The following is a 23949-nucleotide window of genomic DNA, read 5'->3' on the forward strand; positions in this document are numbered from 1 at the left end:
CAGCCTATGTCTATTGCAGCATAACTAAGGGAGGATTAGGGGTCACCTGGTCCAGCTCTAACTATATGCTTTAGCAAAAAGGAAAGTTTTAAGCCTAATCTTGAAAGTAGAGATAGTGTCTGTCTCCCGAATCCAAACAGGAAGCAATAAGTCAGACTTGTTCCTGGTGGGTGTTGGACTCCACCAGGGCTAGTCAAGTGGCTTCCACTTGGGTGGTCTCAGAATCTCATCTCTGCTTTTCGCAGATGATGTGGTTCTGTTGGCTTCATCAGGTGGTGGCTTCCAGCTCACACTCGAGACGTTCAAAGCGGTGGGAATGAGAATTAGCACCTCCAAGTCTGAAGCCATGGTCCTCATCTGGAAAAGGGTGGAGTGCCCACTTCAGGTCAGGGATGAGTTACTGCTCCAAGTGGAGGAGTTTAAGTATCTCGGGGTCTTGCTCACGAGTGAGGTGAGCGGGAGATCAACAGACGGATTGGTGCTGTGACTGCAGTGACGCGGACACTATACCAGTCTGTCCTGTGACAAGAGAGCTTAGTGTAAAAGTGAGGCTCTCGACTGAGTGTTCGATCTACGTCCCCATCTTCACTTATGCTTTGGGTAGTAGTGACTGAAATAACGAGATAGCGGATATAAGCGGCAAAAATGAGATTTCTCTGAAATGTGGGTGGCCTCACCCTCGGAGATAGTGTGAAAAGTATCTGGCAGGGATGCTAGATGGAAACAAAAATCACTGCCCCACCCCCTTCTGCCTCAGATATTTGTCGGTAATTCTGATATTTTAAGCACTAAATGACCATTTTTGATGCGTTATTTTTCATCTACAAGCAGAGCCTCACACAGGCATGTTTTTTTCTGGATATTTGTTCAAAATGCAGCCCCCTTGTTTCTTCGATTACAGCTAATCAACAGGATACGCAGAAAACATCTTTGGGGACTCTTCGAGGAATTCCACAGTGCTGACTCCTTCACAGATGTTCACTGTCAAACACAATGCATTCTTATTTGAATGAATCAGCTCAGCAAGGACCCACAAAAACAATACATGGACACCTTTTGATTTTCTAAAGTTAGAGAAAGTTATTCGATAATAGTTCAGACTTTTTTGTTTGTTTGTTTCTTATCACTTTTCATTACAGAAGCTCTCAGAGGAGGATTGTCTCCTCTTAAAGTGCTGTAGTCAGCTGTGCACTAGATGGCACCTCTGCGCAAACAGAAGCCTCCATGTGTCATTTGCAACAGATAACAGGAGCGTCAACACAAAAGAGTTGATTTTATGACAAAGAGACGAGAGACGAGGAAAGGAAGAATCTGGCCCAGCAGGTAAAGCAAGGACTGAATACAGCGATATTTATATCTGTCAAGTTTAAACTGCAGCTGTTCATTTCTTGGAAATCATCTTGAGGATTTTCCTCATTTCTTCTTTTTTTCTACTTTCTGCAGACTGACCTCTAGGTGTGCAATTCTCACCTTCAGCACAGTCAAAAAGTAATGCTTGACACCTTTATGGAGCTTTGCTGTGCTGTAGGGGTTTTTTTTTTTCATACATGTTCTTGTTTATATGAGCAGAAAACAGACATGTGCAATCTTGTGAAAGCAATTTGTGTGCACACAGCATGTGAGCATGCCAGCAGGGAGGATGTGGTTGTCATATGGAGATGGAGGCATGCTGGAGTTTGAGGTTTGAAACAAGCAAATTCTGCATGTTGTTGCGCATTAATGCACAGATTAACCAGATTTAAGTGACTTTCAGTGAGGAATATGCTTTGTTTAGTTAACTATGTCATGTTAAACACGTTTTATCCAAGTGTTTTTGGTTAAATGTCAAGCACTGTACTTTTAAATCACTTTAAACTCCTTCACAAGGATATAAATATTTCTAGCTTAAATTAACTCAGCATTTTTTTAAAAAATGCCTTCTTTTCTGAAATCTTTCTGCAGACTCTAAAGAAGTCATTTTTTTAATCACCGTGTATGCAGCACTATGTGTGCTATAAAATCAGCATGGTATAAGGTGTGTAGGCTGCAGCAGCATTACCTCAAACACTGTAAGGGAATTCGAAGGAGTTTCAAAGTCTGAACATCTACAGCACATGTAATGATTACATTAAATGGTCTCAGGCCCATATAATGTGTACTCTGACCTATACAACTACTATCTCAAAACAGGGATCTTATCATAGCTGTCTGGCAAAGTAAACAAAGTAGAAACCGTTAAGAGCGATTCAGTGAGGAATCAGACCTCTTTATTTGATTCTTTGACCTAGTTTTTTTTTAATTTTTTTCATATATTTTATTTAAGTGAACAAAACTAACTGAAATTAAACACCTTTTTCAAGAGGAGTGCACCATAAAGCAGCTTCAACCTATCGAGGATTTCTCTGCATTAACTAGCTCAATAAAACCTAAAATTATCCAATTAGAAAACTTGGATTCCATCATAATTATTAAGGTTTGTTTTTGCTTCAATCTCTGTGTGCGCTCACATACAACAGAGCGTTTGATGGACAAGGATACTCCTTTAAAGATGGCAATGTTCATATTCAGGGCTGAAAGCGTCAATGGTTTCCAAGAGGAGTAATGGAGGCTGTCTACATCCACTGCGACTGACCATCGCTGAACAGAGACATTGTCTTATGACAACAGCTATCAGCCATCCATGATACAATCATGAGAACCTTTTCCACTCACACCTAGACTCTAGTGATCTCAATAAGTCACATGATAGGGTGGGGCAAAGTCTCATAGTGGTTTCACCCTTAAACCCCTAGCATGTTAATGAGCCATGCCTTGTTTCACACCTTGGCTCATGTGATGATCCACATGATCACCAGTAGGTCAACGACCACCTCTAAAGAGGAAAACCTACACTAGGGGATTAATGGGCCTCTCCTCCTTTGGGTTTTAGGACTGAAGAAGCCTCTTGGATGAGAGGTGAAACATCCTCACAAACTTAAAGAAGGCCAGTTACCGCTTATTTTAAGCTCTCAAGATTATAATGACCTGGATGACTGAGACCACACAGATGTGTTTAATGCTTCATGTCACTCTTCTGTCACCAAAAATGAACAGAATGAGTGCTAAACAAAACAAACCTTTCATAAAAAAAAAACACTAAAAATAAAAATGCAGGTCCTGCAAATAAGGCAGTTCTTAATCTTAGTTATAAATATGCCAATATACATATCATTTGCAATCTGACACATTCAACCTGTTAAACCTTAACCTCCATATATTTGGAGGTTAAAGTTGCTCATTGATTGACCTGACTTTGGGATCAATACCTCAGTACTTCCATAACCTCTTTATTTTGCTTCACAGTGCATCACTCTGACCTAATGAGCAGCAAACATAGTACCAGCTGCAAAAAGCCAAAGTCAGCTGTCACTGACTGCATTGCACACAATACTATATTCAAATAAAGCAAGACTCAAGGTTAAAACAGGTACAATTCCAACCAAATTCACCATAAATATAAAAACAGTCACACTGACTGAAATTTAATGCACCTCTTCTGTCCTCAGGATACAAAATTTTTTGAAGGAGCCTGCAAAAGTCAGCCTGCCCTATCATTTGGTTTTCCGCTCACAGCTCTGATTTGAAGGCACCATGGACCACACAGTGGATATCATCTCTGATCCAGATCCGTGGCTCAACACAACAACTGCAAACAGCACGTCCAGTTACAGGCCTACCATGTCACCAGTAATGGACAAAACCATCAACATAATTATGATAATCGTCTTATTCGTAACTATGGTTTCACTGGGATGCACCATGGAGGTGTCCAAGATCAAGGTGACTACAGCAAGTTCAGTTTCATATGTGAACTAAATGTAAGGAGACAATCTTATGCTAATATGAACCTTACTTCTGCTGTTTCCAGCATCATATGAGGAAACCTAAGGGGGTGGCTATCGCAGTCGTGGCCCAGTATGGCATCATGCCTCTCACAGCTTTTTGCTTAGCTAAGGTTGGTACTGATGCAAAGTGAAATAAGATTATAAACACTGCAGTAAGAAAGGCACATGCAATACAAAATATTTTTGTACTGCATGTGCCTAATTGTCATTTCTAATGTTAGTAGCGCTAAAAGAGTTTAAAAAAATTCTCCAATTAGTATTTTTTCTTTTATATGATTTATTTTTCTATTTTTTCTTTTATATGATTCTGAATATATAAAATGGTCATTTAATCTGTTTATTGATTAAGAAATTATTGATTGACTAACAATGACATTAACTGCAGAGGAATCATCAGTAATTAAAAAAAGTAATTAAAGAAAATGCTGAAGGTATTCTTAGTGCGCATCTGTTTTCTTCACACAGAATTGCTGTATTTGTATTTCCACATACTTCACCAGCATTTGCGTCATTATCAGATCTCGCTTTTGTTGCTTTTGCAGTATCCCATATGAGGTTACTATGATTATTGCGTTACAGCTGTTTAAGTTGGCTGAAATAGCAGCTGTGGTGGTTCTGATCTGTGGCTGCTGTCCTGGAGGAGCTCTCTCCAACATCCTGGCTCTGGCTCTGCAGGGCGACATGAACCTCAGGTACACAAACAGAAAATATTTAGCTACAAAACTTTTTTTTTGAAACGATTAAACGCACAAAGACATAAATCCTTAGAGAATATTGGTCTTTATTTTACTTGTATAATTCAAAACCCCTTACTGCTGGACGAAGTGCATTCCTAAATGGTTTGCTAAAGTCTCACATTTTTTAGGTATCTTCTTCTGACACGTCTTAATCCAGATGCTTTAATTTTCTTTGAAACAACTTTAAATAACACAAAAGTTAAAGATACAAACCTGAAACCATGTGTGTTTATTTAATTCACTTCTTGGAAAAGATATGCAATAAACTGTGTTTTTTTAAGTTAAGCAACCTCATCCGTCTTGTTATCATACCGCTGATAATCATAATACACCGTGCGGTCTGATGATACACATTATTAGAAATGAATGTCTTACAGATCATCACCAATCTGGTTGTTACACATTTTATCATAACAGAGCGATATCTAGGCGTTATACTTTCACTCGGCTAGCCTTTCACCTCGTCTCTTATCTCTCCCTTATGAAGCAACAGGTGGTACTTCAGGCTTCGAGACAGTCCTCCTTTATCTGATATGTGAGGACCTCCTTTGGCCTGTTGCTCAGATACATGATCAGTGAGGACAGACTGAGGGCAATGAGGGCAATGAATGCAGATTGTTTCAGTCACTACAAGCTTGTTATCCAACCAAGTGCCTGGAAGAAAATCGTTATCTCACACAACCCCACTATTTTTTTTTATAAATTAGATGTTTTGTTTTGTTTTGTTTGGGAACAAGAAAATGACCACTGACAAAACAGGAACTCTGAACAACAAAGGAATGTTAACAAGAGAGTAATGGCATGTACTAGAGTTACACAACACAGTGTAGCAGCCAACCTTGTAACAATTTGTTGGCAAGCATGTCATGGTCTCCCAAACCAGCAAAAATAACACAAGCAGAGGTTTCTGCAGGATATGAGGGATTTCCAGTTAGGTAGCGTTTTGGAAGTAACGCATGAGGTTCCCAAACGGCGAGCTGCTCACAAGAAGAAAAGTGGGAAAACTGGACTGTGTTTTTGATTGCATGTAGGAATAAGAGGAAGATCCACTTTGTGTTCTTAACAATTAACAAGCTTAACAATCCTAAGGACTGCTCTTGGCTTCCCTAGGCCTCATTTCTTAATTTACATATGATATTCAATTCAATTCAATTTTATTTATTCAGCGCCAAATCACAACAACAGTCATGTCAAGGCGCTTTATATTGTAAGGTAGACCCTGCAATAATACATACAGAGAAAAACCCAACAATCATTTGACACCCTATGAGAAAGCACTTTGGTGACAGTGGGAAGGAAAAACTCCTGTTTAACAGGAAGAAACCTCCAGATTATAATATTTTCAATTTTCAATTCACTCTCTGTAAAGAGGAATTAAAGTCCAGAGCATTCAATTTCTGGTAAAACGGGAATGTCTTGCAGTGGATTTTTTGCCCTTTTGCCTTGAAACCCTAAGTAATGTACACATGGCTGCACAAATATTCTTCTTCTACTATTTCTTGTTGTTCTTCAAATTAAGTAATTTTTCCTTCTCATTGCTTTGCTTAACCTCAGAATACTGATACTGAATCCACATTATTTATGTTATATGTAAACACATCTGAGACAGAAATATACTCTTTCTGCAGTTTAGAAAGAGACAGTATATTTCTTCCACATTGGCTTCTCTTCATTGGCTCCGTTAATTACAGAAATGGTAGTTTTTACTTACCACTGTTGCCAAGCACTTGCTCATTGGGGGTCATCTGATTGCAGGGTCTTTACCTTGCAATATAAAGCACCTTGAGGTCACGTTTGTTGTGATTTGGCACTATATAAATAGAATTGTATGGAACCTCTGGAACAGTCAAAATTTCTGCAACCTGGTTGTGTTGTGTGTATGAAATGTCTTGCACCATGTTAAATTTTGAATGCATTTTGTCAACATAATGCTGACAAGGAAATTTTGAGCATTATGGTGCTACAAAAAGATAAAAGCTGTCACGGTCTCACGCTTATCTTTTTCTTTCAGCATCGTGATGACCTCCTGCTCGACGTTGCTGGCTCTCGGTATGATGCCTCTCCTGCTCTACCTCTACTGTCAGGGTTTCTCCGACCTGCAGAACGCTGTCCCTTATGTTGAAATTATGATATCACTGGTCATGATCCTTGTGCCGTGCGGCATCGGCATCATCATCAATACCTACAGGCCGCAGTACTCGAGGATCATCACAAAGGTCTGTGCATACTCACAAGAGTCTGAAGGTCGGACAGATCACTAGAACTGATAAACAGTGTTGATTAACTGGCACAGAGTTCAAAGCTGAGTCTTTAAAATGTAAGAATTTACTGATTCATTTTTCTTTGCATTGACAAACAGCTGTAAATCTCAGGCATTTACAGCTTTAGGATGAATTTATTGCTCCTCCGGGATCCCAGTTCCCAGTCACACATTGATATTTCTTTCCAGTATTGGCTTTACCTGACATGAAGTCAGGTTAATAAATGTCTTTTATCAATGTTTCACAAAGCATCAGTGAATCAGATGTTTATCAGTACATCACCAGTTAAAACTTTCTTACATCAATTAAGTATTTGATTTTGTGTGTCACATGTTTTAAATGAGTTTTTCTCATTTTTCTCACATCACATGACTGCACAGTGAGTCCTAGAGTGTCCTTTGGACCAGGGTGGTATATAGGTAACCAGGTCAATGTGAACCAGTATATGTTTGTGTTCTGGTTTTTGGATGATAAAGGATCTCTGTATCACTTAGAAATCAGAAATCAGGATTCACTATTTGTTACTGGATCGACTTTGGTTTTGATCTTTTCATTGGATCTGTTGACAACAGCGTCAGGTCCTTAAGTTTTTCAACAGTCATATTGTCAGGATCCTGGCTCTCTCGACCCAGTGTTTTCTTCTGTCTCTGTGATTTGGTATTATGTTTTATGTATAAAGTTCACTTTGTTAGTCTTAAGTTCCCTCCTCTCCAGTATGTGTCTCTGTGTATTTCCTGTTTTACTTTGAAGGTCTGCGTCTCATGTTAGTGTATTCTGTTTTGCTTCCTTGTCTCATCGTGCCCAATCAGTTCCCCCTGTGTTGCCACCTGTTCCTCTTTCCCTCATGTTCCTGTCTGTGTATTTATAGTGTGTGTCATCTCGTCCTCGTTGCTGGATCGTCTGTTTAATCTCCCTGTGAATTCTCCCTGCGCTGTTCTCCCTGCTCGTTGTCTCCACTTGTGTTTTCCCTCGCGTTCAGGTTTGTTGTTTAGGTTTTAGTTTTCCCAGTATAGCTTATTTCTTTTCCTTTTGTTTGTTATCACTCAGTCTCAACCAAGCCCTCTCACTTCACTGCAACATCTGCATCTTGGGTCCTTTAATAATTTACACACGGCTTGCCCCGCGAAACGTGACACGTATAATTTTTGTAGTTTTGCATCTGTACGCCATCATGGTGGGTTTTAAATCAAGCAATCGAGATGTGACTCAAGTCAGACTTTCAGCTTTAATTAAAAAAAGTAATTTCCTTAACTGTTTACTACTGTGGTCAAATACAAGTTCAGCACTTCAATCAACTCGCAATGTTTTATCTGCCGCATTTGTTATGAAGTAAAAGGGAATAGGACTCATTTTGCCTTGAAACTGCTTGTCAGTCAACTGTTAAATTGATATGGAGTTGATTTGTTTCATGTCCTGCTGTTTGCAGGTAGGACTAATTATAATGATGATTTTTATCGTGGTGATCGTCACCTTAACCAACATCGGAATCGGAAGAGTCATGCTGACTGTGCTGTCTCCTCCGCTATTGGCCATCGCTGCTCTCATGCCTTTGATAGGCTACTCCTTTGGATATGTCCTCTCTGCGATCTTCAGACTCAACCAGGCGTAGGTTCTTTGGCTTAACTCAGTCATCGATGGACTTCGGGACAAGTCAAGGCAGTCACATCAAAGATGAAAGAATTATGAGGCTTTCTGTATATATTCATGACTCATGAACATGTGTGTCTGTCACCAGGGAGCGGAGGACCGTTTCTGTGGAAACAGGCTGTCAGAACATCCAGCTGTGCATCACCATATTGAAGATAGCTTTCCCCCAGGAAGTGATAGGCCCTCTGTTTCTGTTCCCAATGATCTATGCGTCTTTTCAGGGGACGGAGGCATTGGTGCTCATCGTGCTGTTTAGGTGCTACCAAAGATTCATGAAAAAGGAGAAAGGTAAGAGGGACATCAGGTTATCTAAGGCCTTTTATGACACAAGAAAAAACATAGGGAACAAACAGGGAGAGTAAACAAGAAAAAGTTCAGCCTTGACCCTTTATAGTGCTGATGATTAATAACAGTTTTTAGTGGGCATTAATCTAAGCAAGGCAGATTTGATGTAACCTTTTATTTTGTAGGTTATAGAAACCAATCTTGAACCTCTAATGACAAACCCTCATTCGTGTCCTCATTTAATGGTATCAAAACTGACCTTTTATAAAGGTACCAAAGAACATAGAGGGGTGTTTATTCTATATAATTTGTTCATCTGAACTGAAGATATTAAATATAAAACAGACTGGAGTCTGAATTACAAGTATGAGATCTTAGAATACCTTTTGTTAATTTTTAATACAAAGACTGTTGTTGGATAGTTAAAGGAAGGGCCAGTTAATGCTTTTGTCATGCTGAAACAACGAAACAAGACTTTTCACCTTTAAAAAAAACAATTTCACTAAAAATATAAAGTATGATGCACAAGGTACTATTACAACGAGTAAAGCCTTGCATTTGTGTTTGTGAAAAATTTGAGGAATAATGTTAAAAATACTTTTTGATGTGTAGCGCAAAGGAAAGCCTTTCACAACATACTTTTTGACTTCTCATTACAGAAAAGCACAATTATAATTTTTCTGTCCTGTCAGCCAGCATGAAGTAGCTCTCTTAAAGACTGTTGGTGCTTTTCCTGCTTCCACGTGTCAAAATGGGCTTATTTTTTTATGTAGATGAATAACCAGACCATAGAGTTTCATATTTAACCTCAAGTTGATCAATTTTTGTGCCAAATCTTGGTTTATGTTTATAATGGGTCTGCTTATCTGACTCACAGAGACTTACCAGCCTGCGGTCACTGAAGAGGAGCTGAAAGAGACGACTGAGGGGACTGTGTGACCTCAATCACCACCCATGTATTTTTCTATTAATGTGAACTTTTACACCACAGCGGCTCCAGACGAAGTAAACAAAACTCCTACAGCTGACTAAACAAGCAGAAAAATGTGCAGCTGTATAGCTTGTCATGATTTTTATACTGTATTGTGATGTGAAACCTCTAAGTGCATTAGAAACTTCAGTTATTTCAGTTTTTTATTGGTTAAGTCTGTTGTCTTTCTACACCATGCAAACATCATCATAGTTTTGACTGAAAATAAAATCCTCATGTACAAAAATGTGTTTTTCCAAACTCATTTAAAAACTACATTTAAAAGTCTGTAATCTACACACAAATCCCAAATAAAAGCACAGCCACGCAATATAATGCAAGAAGGAATGGCGTTCTTTAGTCAGTCGTAAATACGGCCATAAAAAGCATGAAAATATGTGACTGCAACATGATAATTGCAAACATGTGTTGCTACTAGTGCATTCAGAGCTTTTATTGTCACCAAGAGGGCTGTCTTCATAAGCTGGAAAACAAAAAACAACTTGGACTTCTTACAGTGGAAGAATCTCTTTCTTTAGATCCTTGGAAAAAAACTCATCAAGTTCAACAAGAAATAATCGGTTATCATCAGTAAACTAACACGTGTTTTTCCATTGCACAATGTGACTGCAATTTGATGATTGATGATTTTGCTGCTGATCTGCAGAATGTAAATAAGACCAGAGAGATGGTGATGAGCTTCAGAAGGAAGAGGACAGCTACAGAGCCCATCACTGTCCTGGAACAGGATGATGCAGTGGTGTGACACAGGTATCATAGAGTACGTGTATACAAACGGGGTGAGCAAGGAAACTAATTTCTTAATTTAGAGGAGCTTATTGGGTAATAGTTGATCTTTTTAAAATTTTTATTTACTTATGTATTTTCATGAAAGAAGATGGGGAGCTTTTTAGGCACTTCTCAAGGTGCTAAACTCACCTGTACACCAGATGGCACCTCTGCACAACCAGAAGCCTCCATGTGTCATTTGAAACAGATGAACTGCAGCTGTTTATTTCTTGGAAATCATCTTGAGGATTTTCCTCATTTCTTCTTCTTCTACTTTCTGCAGACTGACTTCTGGGTTTAGGTGTGCAATTCTCACCTTGGGCACACTTCAGAAGTCAGTCTTGACACTTTTATGAAGCTTTGCTGTGCTGTGTTTGTATTTTCATATGTGTTCTTGTTCATATCGACAGAAGCAGACATGCAATCATGTGAAAGCAATTTGTGTGAGCACACCTCAGGGAGGATGTGGTTGTCATACAGAAAATGGATCAGATTTAAGTGGCTTTTATTTAGGAATATGCTTTGTTGGTCAACACTTTTACTAACATGTAATGTTGGGAAGCAAAATGTAAGTTTACAGCACCACGTGGGCAGCATTATTTGTCCTATACAAATACCTTTAAATGAAGGTTTCTAGTTTCTAGTATATGTATATACTAATATATATATATATATACACCTATTGATTCAATTAAAATTTTATTATTTCCCCCGTTATTATTTTTTCCTAAGCTTTGTCTAACTGAGTAAAGGTCTCATTGATGTTAAACACGTTTTCAAGAGTGACCTGAGAGCTGCACCATGAAGCAGGTTCAGCCTATCCAGGCTTTCTTCATCTTGCTGGTGAAGCCAGTGTTGCTGGCTCAACAACACTTAAAAACCCCAGTTATCAACTTGTTATTACTTGTTATCACTTGCTTCATGCTTCACATAAAACAGGGTGGCCTGTTGTTGGACTGTCATGTCTGCAACTTAAAAGAGACGTGACAGGTGATAGAAGAAGAAGAGTATGAGAGACATCAAGACAGCAAAAATGAATGCAGGACTGCTTTTTCTGGGCTGCTGGTGGGGAGGTGATTCCAGGTGAAATCATTTTCTACATTGAATATTCACTATAATACCTTAAGTGTCTGAGTTTTATTAACTGTAATACCAGCAACGTACAAAATATTTGTCAGAAATCTTTGACAAATTAAAAAAAAAAAAAAGTATATATGCATAGATGGCATTTTTGCAGAGGGTGTCAGAATTTATTAATAAAAACATCTCTTAAGCAAGCATTTCGAGAGCCTTCTGACCTACTGCTGTACACTCTGGTTTAACTGCTGTACTGTGGAGGACAAGAGAAAACTGCAGCGGGTGGTGAGGGTGGCAGAGTGGGCAACCGATACTTCACTAACCCCCCCCCCTCAGGGACATTTATACTGGCAGACTTCAGCAGAAAGCCAGTATCATCATCAAGGACCCCTCGCACCGTGGACACTCACTCCCATCATCTCACAGCAGACTGCAGTCTGAAGAGTATGTCAGCTGTAGATTCCTTTGAGTGATTTATAGTAAATAATGGTGACAAAATTGGGTTTGAAGGCCTGATTTACTCCTTGAATCATACATTTAATTTATCACTATCTGTAGTCAAAAGTTACAAAAAAGCCTTCAAGTACCAGATTGTTTTTTGAAAAAGACAAACTCAAAAAGGAGAGACAAGAATGGGAGGTTCTGGCGTAAGCACACGGACTCAAACACAATCAACGACAGGCAAGCTGCTCTGGTCTTTCAGGAGCTTTCAATTCATTGTGATTTCCACTCATGACTTCACATATAATATCCAAGCACAGCACACACACAAACCACTCCAGCTGTACAGATACCAAAAACAATATGTAGATTACTTGTGGTCGGAACACCATATATGTTCTGAGATGAATAAATTACTTATAAATAGATGAGACATTATTTGAAATCTAAAATAAAGTGTCTTGTAGTGCTATTGTATTATAATATTCTATTTTATTTTAGTTTTATTTGGAGGAGGATGGTCTCCTCTGTAGGTGCTAAAGTCAGCTGTGCACTAGATGGCGCCTCTGGACAACCAGAGGCCTCCGTGTGTCATTTGAAACATAAAACAAGCGTCAAAACAAAAGGAGTTAATTTTATGACAAAGAGACGAGAGCAGGAAGAATCTGACCTAAAAGGTAAACCAAGCACTGAATACACCTGTAAACATATCTGTTAACTGTTTATTTCTTGAAAATCATCTTGAAATCATCTTGAGGATGTTTCCTCATGTACAAAAATGTATTTTTCCAAACTCATTTAAAAACTACGTTTAAAAGTCTGTAATCTACACACAAATAAAAGCACAGCCACGCAATATAATGCAGGAAGGAACGGCATTCGTTAGTCAGTTGTAAGTACGGCTATAAAAAGCATGAAAATATGTGATTGCAACATTATAATTGCAAACATGTGCTGCTACTACTCCATTCAGAGCTTTTATTGTCACCAAGAGGGTTGTCTAAGTAAGCAAAATTTAAGTTTACAGCACCATGTGGTGTTTATCACTATCTGTAGTAAAAAGTTACAAAAAAGCCTTCAAGTACCAGATTGTTTTTTGAAAAAGACAAACTCAAAAAGGAGAGACAAGAATGGGAGGTTTTGGCGTAAGCACACAGACTCAAACACAAGCGAGGACAGGCAAGCCGCTCTGGTTTGTCAGGAGCTTTCAATTCATCGTGATTTCCACTTATCGCTTCACCGTTGTCAGGTGTCCAGCTAAAAAACAAAAAAACAAAATACAGTCCAGTTATGTCTTGATTATCTTTGGCTAGATCACTCTGACCTGAAAATCTGTAACGTATCACTCCTTGTCAAAATATTTCCCTCTGAACTGCAGTGTGCTCCATCTGAGAGGATGTCGCTATTTTTCCACTTCATGAACTACATTTCCTTGGATGATGTCCACATATAATATCCAAGCACAGCATGCACACATACCACTGCAGTTGTCCAGATACGAAACATAATATGAAGATTACTTGGGGTTGGAACACCCTACATGCTGTGAGAAGAATAAATTAAATGGTAAATGGACTGATTCTTATATAGCGCTTTTCTACTCTCACGGAGTACTCAAAGCGCTGTATACAACATGCCTCATTCACCCAATCACACCCATTCTCACAAGCACTTTATCTATACGTAGTGCTTACTAAGTACATTCGCACACATTCATACTCCGATGGACGCATCGGAGAGCAAGTTGGGGTTAGTATCTTGCCCAAGGATACTTGACATGCAGACTGGAGGAGCCAGGGATCGAACCACCAACCTTCCGATCAGTAGGTGACCTGCTCTACCTCCTGAGCTACAGCCACCCTAAATTACTTTTAAATAGATGGGGCAGTATTTGAAAACTAAAATAAAGTGTTTTGTAGTGCTACGCTAGTTCATTTTTTTTCTTTATGTGGAGGAGGATGGTCTCCTCTCTAGGTGCTGAAGTCAGCTGTGCACTAGATGGCACCACCAGAGGCCTGAAGAGGTAAGAGGAGTGGCAACACAAAAGGAACTGATGTTTTGACAAAGAGAAGAGAGCAGAGCAAAGGAAGAATCTGGCCTAAAAGGTAAAGCAAGCACTGAATACAGCTGTTAACATATCTGTCAACTGTTTATTTCTTCAAAATCATCTTGAGGATTTTCCTCGTTTTTTCTGCTTTCTGCAGAATAACTATTAGGTTTAGGTGTGCAACTCTCACCTGCAGCAAACTACAGAAGTCAGTCTTGACTCTTTTATGAAGCATTGGTGGGCTGTAGTTTGTTTTCATACAGCACAAAATGAGTAGAAAACAACCATGTGCAATCTTGTGAAAGCAATTTGTGGGCACACAGCATGTGGACAAAGGAGTGTGAAGTTTGAAACAATTAAATGCTGCGTGTTTTTTCTCAGTAATACACAGATTAACCAGATTTAAGTAGCTTCCAGTGAGGAATACGCATTGTTCAGTTAAGCATTAGTTAAGCATGTTGTACCCAAGTGTTAAAAGTCAAGTAAAAGATTCACTGTATTTGCACCGTACGTATGTATGTTAGCCATCAGTTAGAAATGGTGAAGAAAGTGAACTATTAAATCACTTTAACCCTCTGGGGTCCAGGGTATAATTGGCCATGTTTGACTACTTTTGATTTTATCTCTATATTTCACCTTTAAAAACTGTTTATCTTGCCTTGTTTGGTATCATTATTTTCAGCACAACCTCAGATATCTGAAATTGGAGTTATTTTTTCATTTTGACATACTATATTAGCAAAATTGATCAGGGGTGGATCTAGAGAAATTTTCTTAGTGTGGCATGAGGGTGGCAAAGAAATCAAATGAGGTGGGAAAATCAAAGCCTTTTTTTCTGAACACATATGCAGGTGGTTACATATGGTTAAAATGATTCAAATGCAGTAAGTATACATGTATTTCATATAAATATAGTCTATAACTTAATTATTTTCTGTAGCCCACATAATTAAACACTTTAGTTACATAAAACATGTGAGTTTTGATCTTATGTACTGTATAGCCTGTATAATAAATAAATATATAGCCCAATAAGTATAAAATCCAGAAAGCTACACAACATGGGGCGGTTCATTTACAAACTCAAGTCTAACTTAGGTTTCACTGTTTTTTGTTAGAAAAAAATCAAATTGTTTCATGCTTAAATTACACAAAATTTCAGAAATCTGCACTGTCATGAACAAAAACTTTAACCTAATTTTTCATGATTTGTTGGATTAACTCTCTGAGGTCCAAAATATAACCGGCCATTTTTGACTCCTTTTGATTTTACATTTGTATTTCACCTTCAAATTGCTTCATTTTATTGTTTTTTTCCCTTGCCTTATTTGGTATCATTGTTTTCAGCTCAACCTGAAACGTGTCTGAATTTAGTTGTTTTTTCATTGACATACTGTATTAACACGACTGATCTGAAAACACACAAAAAACTTAAAATCCTAGTAGTAGTTTTTTTTACTGTAAAAATCACACACATGTTGAGTAAATTATTTTTATAACTTGAAATGCAAATATAAATTGTACATTTTGAAAACTTATGCACACATTTTGTAAACATATACAACTATTTATCTAAAAATGCAGCCAATACACCTGGTGTTTTTTTATTTTCTACAACAACTTAAAATATTACTTTAACTAAAATGAGAGAACAATCAGGTGTTGCAATAAGATGCCCCACAAATTATCTGTGCCAGTAAAAAAAAAAAAAAAAAAATTGTTTGTCCACCAAAAGACAGAGGCGAACACCACAGGGATAAATCCCTCCTATAGCAACAAGAGGAGGTGTATCACTCCGCTGGTTTTCTACTTGGTGACATTTTGTACATTGCAATGTGCCTTTGTGACATTCATTAGTGCCCTCACTGACACAAAAACAAAACAACAACTACACAACAGACTAACTACACAAGACAACATAACACACTAACTATACACTCCACCGTAAACGTTGCAAACCTCCCACATCTAAAAACTCTCTCTCTCTTGCTCTCTCTCTCTCTCTTACTCGCTCGCTCTGTCTCACTGCCATTACCGTCACTCCCGAAACTTTCACCTCTTCCTAAACATCCAAATCCCACGTATTGACTTTTTTTTTTTTTTAATTGGTCGACATAGTACATTTTTACACCGATAGAAAGAGGTGGCTTTTTTCCCCCCTTTCTTTGCTGTTTTCGCTCTGTCCTTAGAAAATGCTTTAAGAAAAACAAACCCCCCCCCAAAAAAAATATGACGACAGTGTTTAGAAAAAAGGATGGCTTTTATATGTATGTATATATATATATATATATATATATATATATATATGTAGATACACACATATATATAAGGGTCTCCAGTATGAAGAGTTGGATAGCACCAGGCCCTGATATGGTTCACGCCTATTGGCTGAAGAAGCTGACTGCTCTCCACGAGTGCCTGGCAGCACAAATGAACGAGCTGCTAGTTGACGAGAGACACCCAGAATGGCTAACCGAAGGCCGGACAGTCCTGATCCTCAAGGACCCCCAGAAGGGACGGGTCCCTTCCAACTACCGACCAATAACCTGCCTCAGCACCACGTGGAAGCTCCTGTCAGGCATCATAGCGGCTAAGATGTACAGGCACTAGGGTCAATACATGAGCGGGGCACAGAAAGGTATGGGCAAGAATACCAGAGGCGCAAAACACCAGCTACTGGTAGACCGAGCAGTGAGCCGAGACTGCAAGACCAGACTGACCAACCTGTGCACTGCCTGGATTGATTACAAGAAGGCCTATGACTCAATGCCCCACACCTGGATCCTGGAATGCCTAGAATTGTACAAGATCAACAGGACCCTGAGAGCCTTCATCGGGCACTCAATGGGTATGTGGTGTACAACACTAGAGGCCAACTCCAAACCCATAGCACAAGTCACCATCAAGTGCAGGATCTACCAAGGAGATGCCCTGTCCCCACTGCTGTTCTGCATAGGCCTTAACCCCCTCTGTCATGAACCGGCTGTGTGGAGGCAGGTGAGGACCCAAACGCAAAACTCACAGAAACAGAAGATGAACTCAAAAACGCTGCTTTATTGCAGGTCTTACAAAGTAACAGAACTAAACTGGGTAAACTAAACTGAGGACCGAGGGAACACAGAGAGACACACAGGTTCGGGGAGGAGACATTGACGACGCGACACTGAACAGAGAAAGACATGCACATAAATACACAGAGGGTTAACGAGGGAAGTGGGAGCACACGGGGAACACAGCTGACACAGATAATCATAACGAGACATGGCAGGGGTAAACAACACTGACGGGAGACTATCAAAGTAAAACAGGAAGTACGCAGAGGTGCAGACAGGAGGAGAGAGAGGACGGAGAGAACACAGGCATAGCGGGCTGGGGAAACATGGAATAAAACACGAGGGGACACGGGGTTCACAGATACAGAGGGGCACACAGAGGGTAACCAAATAAGGAACATTTTAACTGAACGACCCAGGAACTAATGCCTAAATAAAGAGAAAAATACAAAATGCACAAAAACTAAGAATACTGGGCCAACATGGCCCAGGACCATGACACCATCAGTGCGATCATTGACAAGACTGGCTACTGATACCGAATACGGAATGGAGCAGTTGTCAGCCACCTCCTGTACATGGATGACATCAAGCTGTATGCCAAGAGTGAATGAGACATCGATTCACTGATCCACACCACCAGGATATACAGCAATGACATCGGAATGTCGTTCAGACTGGAGAAGTGTAGTCGGATGGTAACAAAGAGAGGGAAGGTAGTCAGAACTGAGGGGATCGAACTACCAGAAGGCAACATTGCAGACATAGAGGACAGTTACAAGTACCTGGGGATCCCGCAGGCGAATGGGAACCATGAAGAGGCCGCTAGGAAAGCTGCAACCACCAAGTACCTGTAGAGGGTCAGGCAAGTCCTGAGGAGTCAGCTGAACGGTAAGAACAAGATCCGGGCCATCAACACCTACGCCCTGCCCGTGATCAGGTACCCTGCTGGGGTAATAGGCTGGCCAAAGGAGGAGATAGAAGCCACTGACATAAAGACAAGAAAGCTCCTTACCATGCATGGAGGGTTTCACCCCAAGTCCAGCATCCTGAGGCTGTACACTAAGCGGAAGGAAGGAGGCCGGGGACTGGTGAGTGTCAGCACCACAGTCCAGGATGAGACAAGAAACATCCACGAATACATCACGAAGATGGCCCCAACTGACAGCGTGCTCAGTGAATACCTCAGGCAGCAGAAACCCAAGAAAGAGGAGGAAGGCGAGGAACCATCATGGAAGGACAGGCCCCTGCACGGTATGTACCATCGGCAGATAGAGGAGGTGGCTGATACCCAGAAATCCTACCAGTGGCTGGACAAAGCTGGACTGAAAGACAGCACGGAGGCACTAATCATGGCACCACAGGAACAAGCACTGAGCACAAGATCCATAGAGGCTGGGGTCTATCACACCAGGCAAGACCCCAGGTGCAGGCTGTGTAAAGATGCTCCTGAGACAATCCAGCACATAACAGCAGGGTGCAAGATGCTAGCAGGCAAGGCATACATGGAGCGCCATAACCAAGTGGCCGGCATAGTGTACAGGAACATCTGTGCCGAGTATAACCTGGAAGTCCCGAGGTCAAAATGGGAGATGCCCCCAAGGGTGATGGAGAATGACCGAGCTAAGATCCTGTGGGACTTCCAGATACAGACGGACAAAATGGTGGTGGCTAACCAACCGGACATAGTGGTGGTAGACAAACAGAAGAAGACGGCCAAAGTGATCGATGTAGCGGTTCCGAATGACAGCAACATCAGGAAGAAGGAACACGAGAAGCTCGAGAAATACCAAGGGCTCAGAGAAGAGCTCGAGAAGACGTGGAGGGTGAAGGTGACGGTGGTCCCAGTGGTAATCGGAGCACTAGGTGACTCCCAAGCTAGGCGAGTGGCTCCAGCAGATCCTGGGAACAACATCGGAGATCTCTGTCCAGAAGAGCGCAGTCCTAGGAACAGCTAAGATACTGCGCAGGACCCTCAAGCTCCCAGGCCTCTGGTAGAGGACCCGAGCTTGAAGGATTAACCGCCCACAGGGGCGAGTGGGGAATTTTTATTTTTTATTTTTATATATATTTTATCATAACTCTGGATTTACTGGCCTGTAATTAAAATTTAAAAACTGGTGTATACTTTGAAGTCCGAACTTTCAACACGGGCTGAAAAAGAGAGACAGTGTGGCTGCACCTTGTTGATGTGTCAGCTTAAATCAGTCATGTGATTTTGAGGTGCAGCGTGTCCGTGGACCCCAGAGGGTAAATTAAACTCACCTTCATTCCATTTCCACAGTGCAACAACCAACCACCTGTGTGAAATCTGAAATTCCCATGGCGTTGTTCAAACTGTGCCCCTGAAAACAAGAAAAAAAAGCCAGTCCCATGCTATGGGCTGAACCATTTGGTAATGGTGGAGGGGGGTTACACTATGCAATATATTCAGTTTTAGCATTTATATTCATTGTTAACTGTAACTACCCTCAAAGTGTTAATGCTATCTTATTTTAATAAACAACACTGTCATATGCAAAACTAGGGTGGCACTTGGGGTGGCAAGAGATCATTTTAGGGTGGCACTTACCACCCCATGCCACCCTTCTAGATCCGCCTCTGCAATTGATTTAAATTCAGACAAAAAATTTAAAATCAGAGTAAAAAAGTTATATATTTTACCGTAAAAACCACAAACATGTTTAATGAATCATTTTCATAACTTGAAATGCAAATAGAAATTGTACATTTCTTAAAATTATGCACACGTTTTGCAAACTACAAAGTTAAATGGTACTATTTACCTAACAATGCAGCCAAGGCCTCAGGCATTTTTTATATAACCATTTAAAACTATTTACAAAACAATCAGGTGTGCTGCATCAAATAAGAAGGCACACAAATTATTTATGCAACTCTAAAAAATAGTTTCTGTCCACTATAAGACAGGGGAGAACACCACAGGCCTAAACCCTTCTGGTCTGACAAGAGGAGGTGTATCAGTCCAGTTTTCCATGTGGGGACAGCGTTTACACTGGAATCTGCCTTTGGTGGCTTTTTTTGGAGCAAATGTGACATTCACTACATGTGAATACTCACTCTCTCTCTTTCTTTCGCTCGCCCGCTTTCTCTCACGGGTATCACTCCTAAAACTTCCCCCTCTTCCCAAACAACCAAGTGTCACATGTTGCCTTATCATTTTTTGATTGGTTGACATGGTACACTTTAACACCAATAGGGAAGGAGTGTTTTTTCTTTTTCTTTTTTCACTCACAAGCGTAGAATGTTTGCTAGCGCTGTCCGTAGAAAATGTTTTTACTGTTTCTTCCCGCTGTAAACATCACTGTTTTGTTCAGAAAAAAACATCGCATTTATTTTTTATCATAACGTTTTACATGGCCTATTGACACAATTTAAAAACTGGTATATAGTTTGAAGTCCACACTTTTGACCCAAGTATAAATGGAGATTCTGAGTCGCTGCATCTTGTAGCTGTTTCGTCTTAAATCGGTCACGTGATTTTGATGTGCTCGCTCATCCGTCGACCCCAGAGGGTTAATTAAATTCCTGCAGGACATGTTCTGTTTCTGTCATGATAGGCTGTGTGCAGCAGGCAGGAAAGGACCCAAACGCAGGACTCACAAAGACGGGACGTAACTCAAAACGCAGCTTTTATTGCTGGAAAAACTCCTCACAAATAAAACTCACAGAAACATAACAAAACTCTGACGATAGAAAGTGAAACACAGGAACTGAGCAACTAAACCAGAGTACAAGACAAAACACACAGCACACGGAGGGTAACAACATTAACGACGCGACAGAGACCAAAGGAAAACACAGGACTTATATACAGAGACACATAATCAGGGAATGGGAAACAGGAGGGAGACACAGCTGGGAGAAATTAGGGCTAACGAGACAGGGGGGAAGTAAAACTGAATACACTAACATAAGACATGGACCTTCAAAGTAAAACAAGAAACAAGAAACAAATTACAAAGACGCAAACTTGAGACAGAGAGACAGACTGAAAGAATATAACCCTTAATACAAAATCTAAGTTTACAGCACCATATATGTCTCGAAAGACATTCCAAAAGAACTTTGACAGTTTGCAGCACATGTAACTGTGATTTCCAAAGCTGGCAAAATTCTTGTAATGCAATTAATTTTAAGTGGTACCTAGATTCTAGGTGGCCTAAAGGAAAGGAGACAAATTAAACTGTACGTAATTTTAAGTATTGCATAATATCTTGTTAATTTTGTGGAAAATCCCCCCATCTTACATTGTAAACACGTTGTAATTTTCGAGATGTGGGCTGTAAAGTGGAGCAGAGTAACCTTGCTGGTTTCTTACAGGAAAGGAGACCCTCCATGAAATTAGACAATACTTAAAATAACTTATGCACGACTTAAGTTTATTTACAGCATTATTATTTCGTTGTTCCTGTAAAAACATAACCCCTTATTCTAGTCTGCTTACATTTAAGTATTTAAGTGCAATTACATTATAATTTTAAATGTAACACTTTGAAATTCCATTTGATTACAGGGGAATTTCCCCCTTAATTGCGAGCCATATTATAAAGTGCTACTACTACTACTACTACTACTTCTTCTGCTGGATGAAGGAGACTCTTGCTTTGCCAATCCTTGCCTTGACGTTTGCATCAGTTCCACTGGTCGATGATGCTGCCTAGGTAGGTAAAAGAGTGTACTTCCTCCCGAGGACTTCCACTACGGATGATTAGGTTGTTATTATTGGACTTGATTTTAAGGATATTGGTCTTCTCCTTGTTGATGTGGAGTCCAACCTGTGCTGATGTGGCTGCCAATATGCTGATCTTTTCTTGGATCGGTTGCTGGCTGTGGGACAGAAGTACAAGGTCATCAGCAAAGTCTAGGTCATCAAGTTGACTCCACAGGGTCCACTGGATTCCATTCCTGCGTTCGCTGGTGGAAGTTTTCATAATCCACTTGATGACGATGAGTAAGAGGAATGGGGACAACAGGCATCCTTGTCGGACTCCGGTCTTCACTTGGAAACTGTTGGTAAGTTGCCCTCTGTGGATGACTCTGCAGGTCATGTCCTGATATGAGCTCTTGATCATGTTGATCATCTTTGCTGGGGTGCCATAATATCGAGGAGCTTCCAAAGGACCTCTTGATCCACACTGTTTGTGTGGATGTCGATGAAGTTGATATACAATGATGAGTTCCACTCCAGAGACTGTTCCACTATGATGCGTAGTGTTGTGGTCTGATCTGTGCATGATCGGTTGTGTCAGAAGCCTGCTTGGTCATCTCGTAGTTGTAAATCTATAGTGTCCTTCATCCGCTCTAGAAGGATCCGATTGAAGACCTTGTCTGGTACTGACAGGAGTGTGATGTCCCTATAGTTGTTACAATTGCTAAGGTCACCCTTCTTGGGGAGCTTGATTAGATACCCCCCTTTCCAGTCAGTCGGTATCTCTTCTTTTTCCCAGATCTTCTCAAAGAGTGGATGTAGCACTCCACTGATGCTCCACTGATGCTTCCAAATCTACTTTCAGGGCCTCTGCTGGTATGTTGTCAGGTCCAGCAGCCTTTCCATTTTTCATTAGTGTGATAGCCTTCCTTATCTCTTCTCTGGTTGGCCTATCGCAGTTAATGGGTATATTTTCGTTGGCTGGACTGATGTCTGGTGGATTTGGTGGTGCTGGGCTGTTCAGGAGCTCCTCAAAGTGTTCAGACCATCTTTTCATCTGTTGTGCTAGTTCTGTGATGACCTTTCCCTCTTTGTCCTTGACAGGTTGTTCTGGCTTGCTGTACTTCCCAGACAATTTCTTGGTTATGTCATAAAGCTGTTTCACGTTACCATTATTAGCTGCCTGTTCTGCTTCAGCTGCCAGTCCATCTATGTAGACATTCTTGTCATTTCTGATGCTCTTCTTCACTACTTTGTGGGCTTCTGCAAATTCCGCTTCAATATTATGAAGTGCTATCCGTAAAACATCCAGTTGTCAACTTCGCTTATTAACGCAGGCTTCTTGATTCAGTCTCTGTGCATGCTCATGTAAAACGGGGTGTTTGAGTGTGAAAAATTATCACAGCAGAACACAACACAGGTCCTGAGGACAAGGCAGAAGACCAATGCTTCGGAAACCAGGGATATGTTTTAAGTAGTCCAGAGTGTACTGTTGCAGTTGTTGTTTCATTCCCAAAGTGTCAGCTGTTAAACTTTAAACTCAATCAATTTGAACACAAAGTTCTTAGAGGGCATTCAAGTCTGACACTCTTACAGAGAGCACACAGAGATTTTAAAACAGCTTTATTTCTTTCAGTTTTGGACAAATTAAAGTAAAATCATTCTCTGTATTGAATATTCTTTACTACAATGTTGTAACATATGACTGCTTTGATAGAACATTAAACCAAGCACAAAAACCCAAAGTACATATATATACATAGTACATAGTTCTTCATTTATTTCAAAAATTTATTAGCTTCTTTAGGTTCTATTACTTAAATACAGCTCAAAAAATTGCATCTGAAAATGATCTTACCACAGCTCAGAATCTGTATCATAAGCATACCTCAATAAGATAGAGTGTGAACTTCCTGCTACAGAAGTTTTCTTCAGTAAGTTTAAGGATGAAACTGAAAATCTTAACACAGAATTTAAACAAACAAAGATGCTGGTATTCTGCTTAACTCTTACTCTGCTCTCTGACCTTCTTCATGTCCATCTTTGGTTTTTCACTCACAGCTCAGGACCTTGTGTTTCTTCTGATTTGAAGGCACCATGAACAACA

The 23949-nt window shown here is 40.1% G+C and overlaps 1 protein-coding gene across 4 annotated transcripts; it reads left to right on the top strand.

Moving 5' to 3' along the window:
- The first annotated feature begins 1260 nt into the window (after nucleotides 1-1260).
- Nucleotides 1261-10076, top strand: slc10a1 (solute carrier family 10 member 1). 4 transcript variants are annotated; one of them, XM_039599265.1, is made up of 9 exons: nucleotides 1261-1323; nucleotides 3322-3445; nucleotides 3525-3798; nucleotides 3887-3973; nucleotides 4443-4555; nucleotides 6612-6816; nucleotides 8288-8466; nucleotides 8597-8796; nucleotides 9671-10076. In XM_039599265.1, exons 3-9 carry the CDS (start codon nucleotides 3610-3612, stop codon nucleotides 9730-9732), a joined length of 1035 nt encoding a protein of 344 aa, XP_039455199.1. In that variant the 5' UTR covers nucleotides 1261-1323; nucleotides 3322-3445; nucleotides 3525-3609; the 3' UTR covers nucleotides 9733-10076. The 4 variants fall into 4 exon arrangements, with proteins under 4 accessions (XP_039455199.1, XP_039455201.1, XP_031586117.2 ...); XM_039599267.1 differs by having other exon boundaries at nucleotides 3592-3798; XM_039599266.1 differs by lacking the exon at nucleotides 1261-1323 and adding an exon at nucleotides 1616-1681.
- The last annotated feature ends 13873 nt before the right edge of the window (nucleotides 10077-23949 follow it).

This window comes from Oreochromis aureus, linkage group 15, assembly GCF_013358895.1.
Source record: "Oreochromis aureus strain Israel breed Guangdong linkage group 15, ZZ_aureus, whole genome shotgun sequence".
Taxonomy (NCBI): domain Eukaryota; kingdom Metazoa; phylum Chordata; class Actinopteri; order Cichliformes; family Cichlidae; genus Oreochromis; species Oreochromis aureus.

Bases quoted from the DNA above. Each gene is read 5' to 3' on its own strand.
- slc10a1 (XM_039599265.1), top strand. From the start codon at position 3,610: ATGGACCACACAGTGGATATCATCTCTGATCCAGATCCGTGGCTCAAC. The intron at 3,799-3,886 runs GTGACTACAGCA...TGCTGTTTCCAG, and splicing joins TGGAGGTGTCCAAGATCAAG to CATCATATGAGGAAACCTAA. The intron at 8,797-9,670 runs GTAAGAGGGACA...TCTGACTCACAG, and splicing joins ATTCATGAAAAAGGAGAAAG to AGACTTACCAGCCTGCGGTC.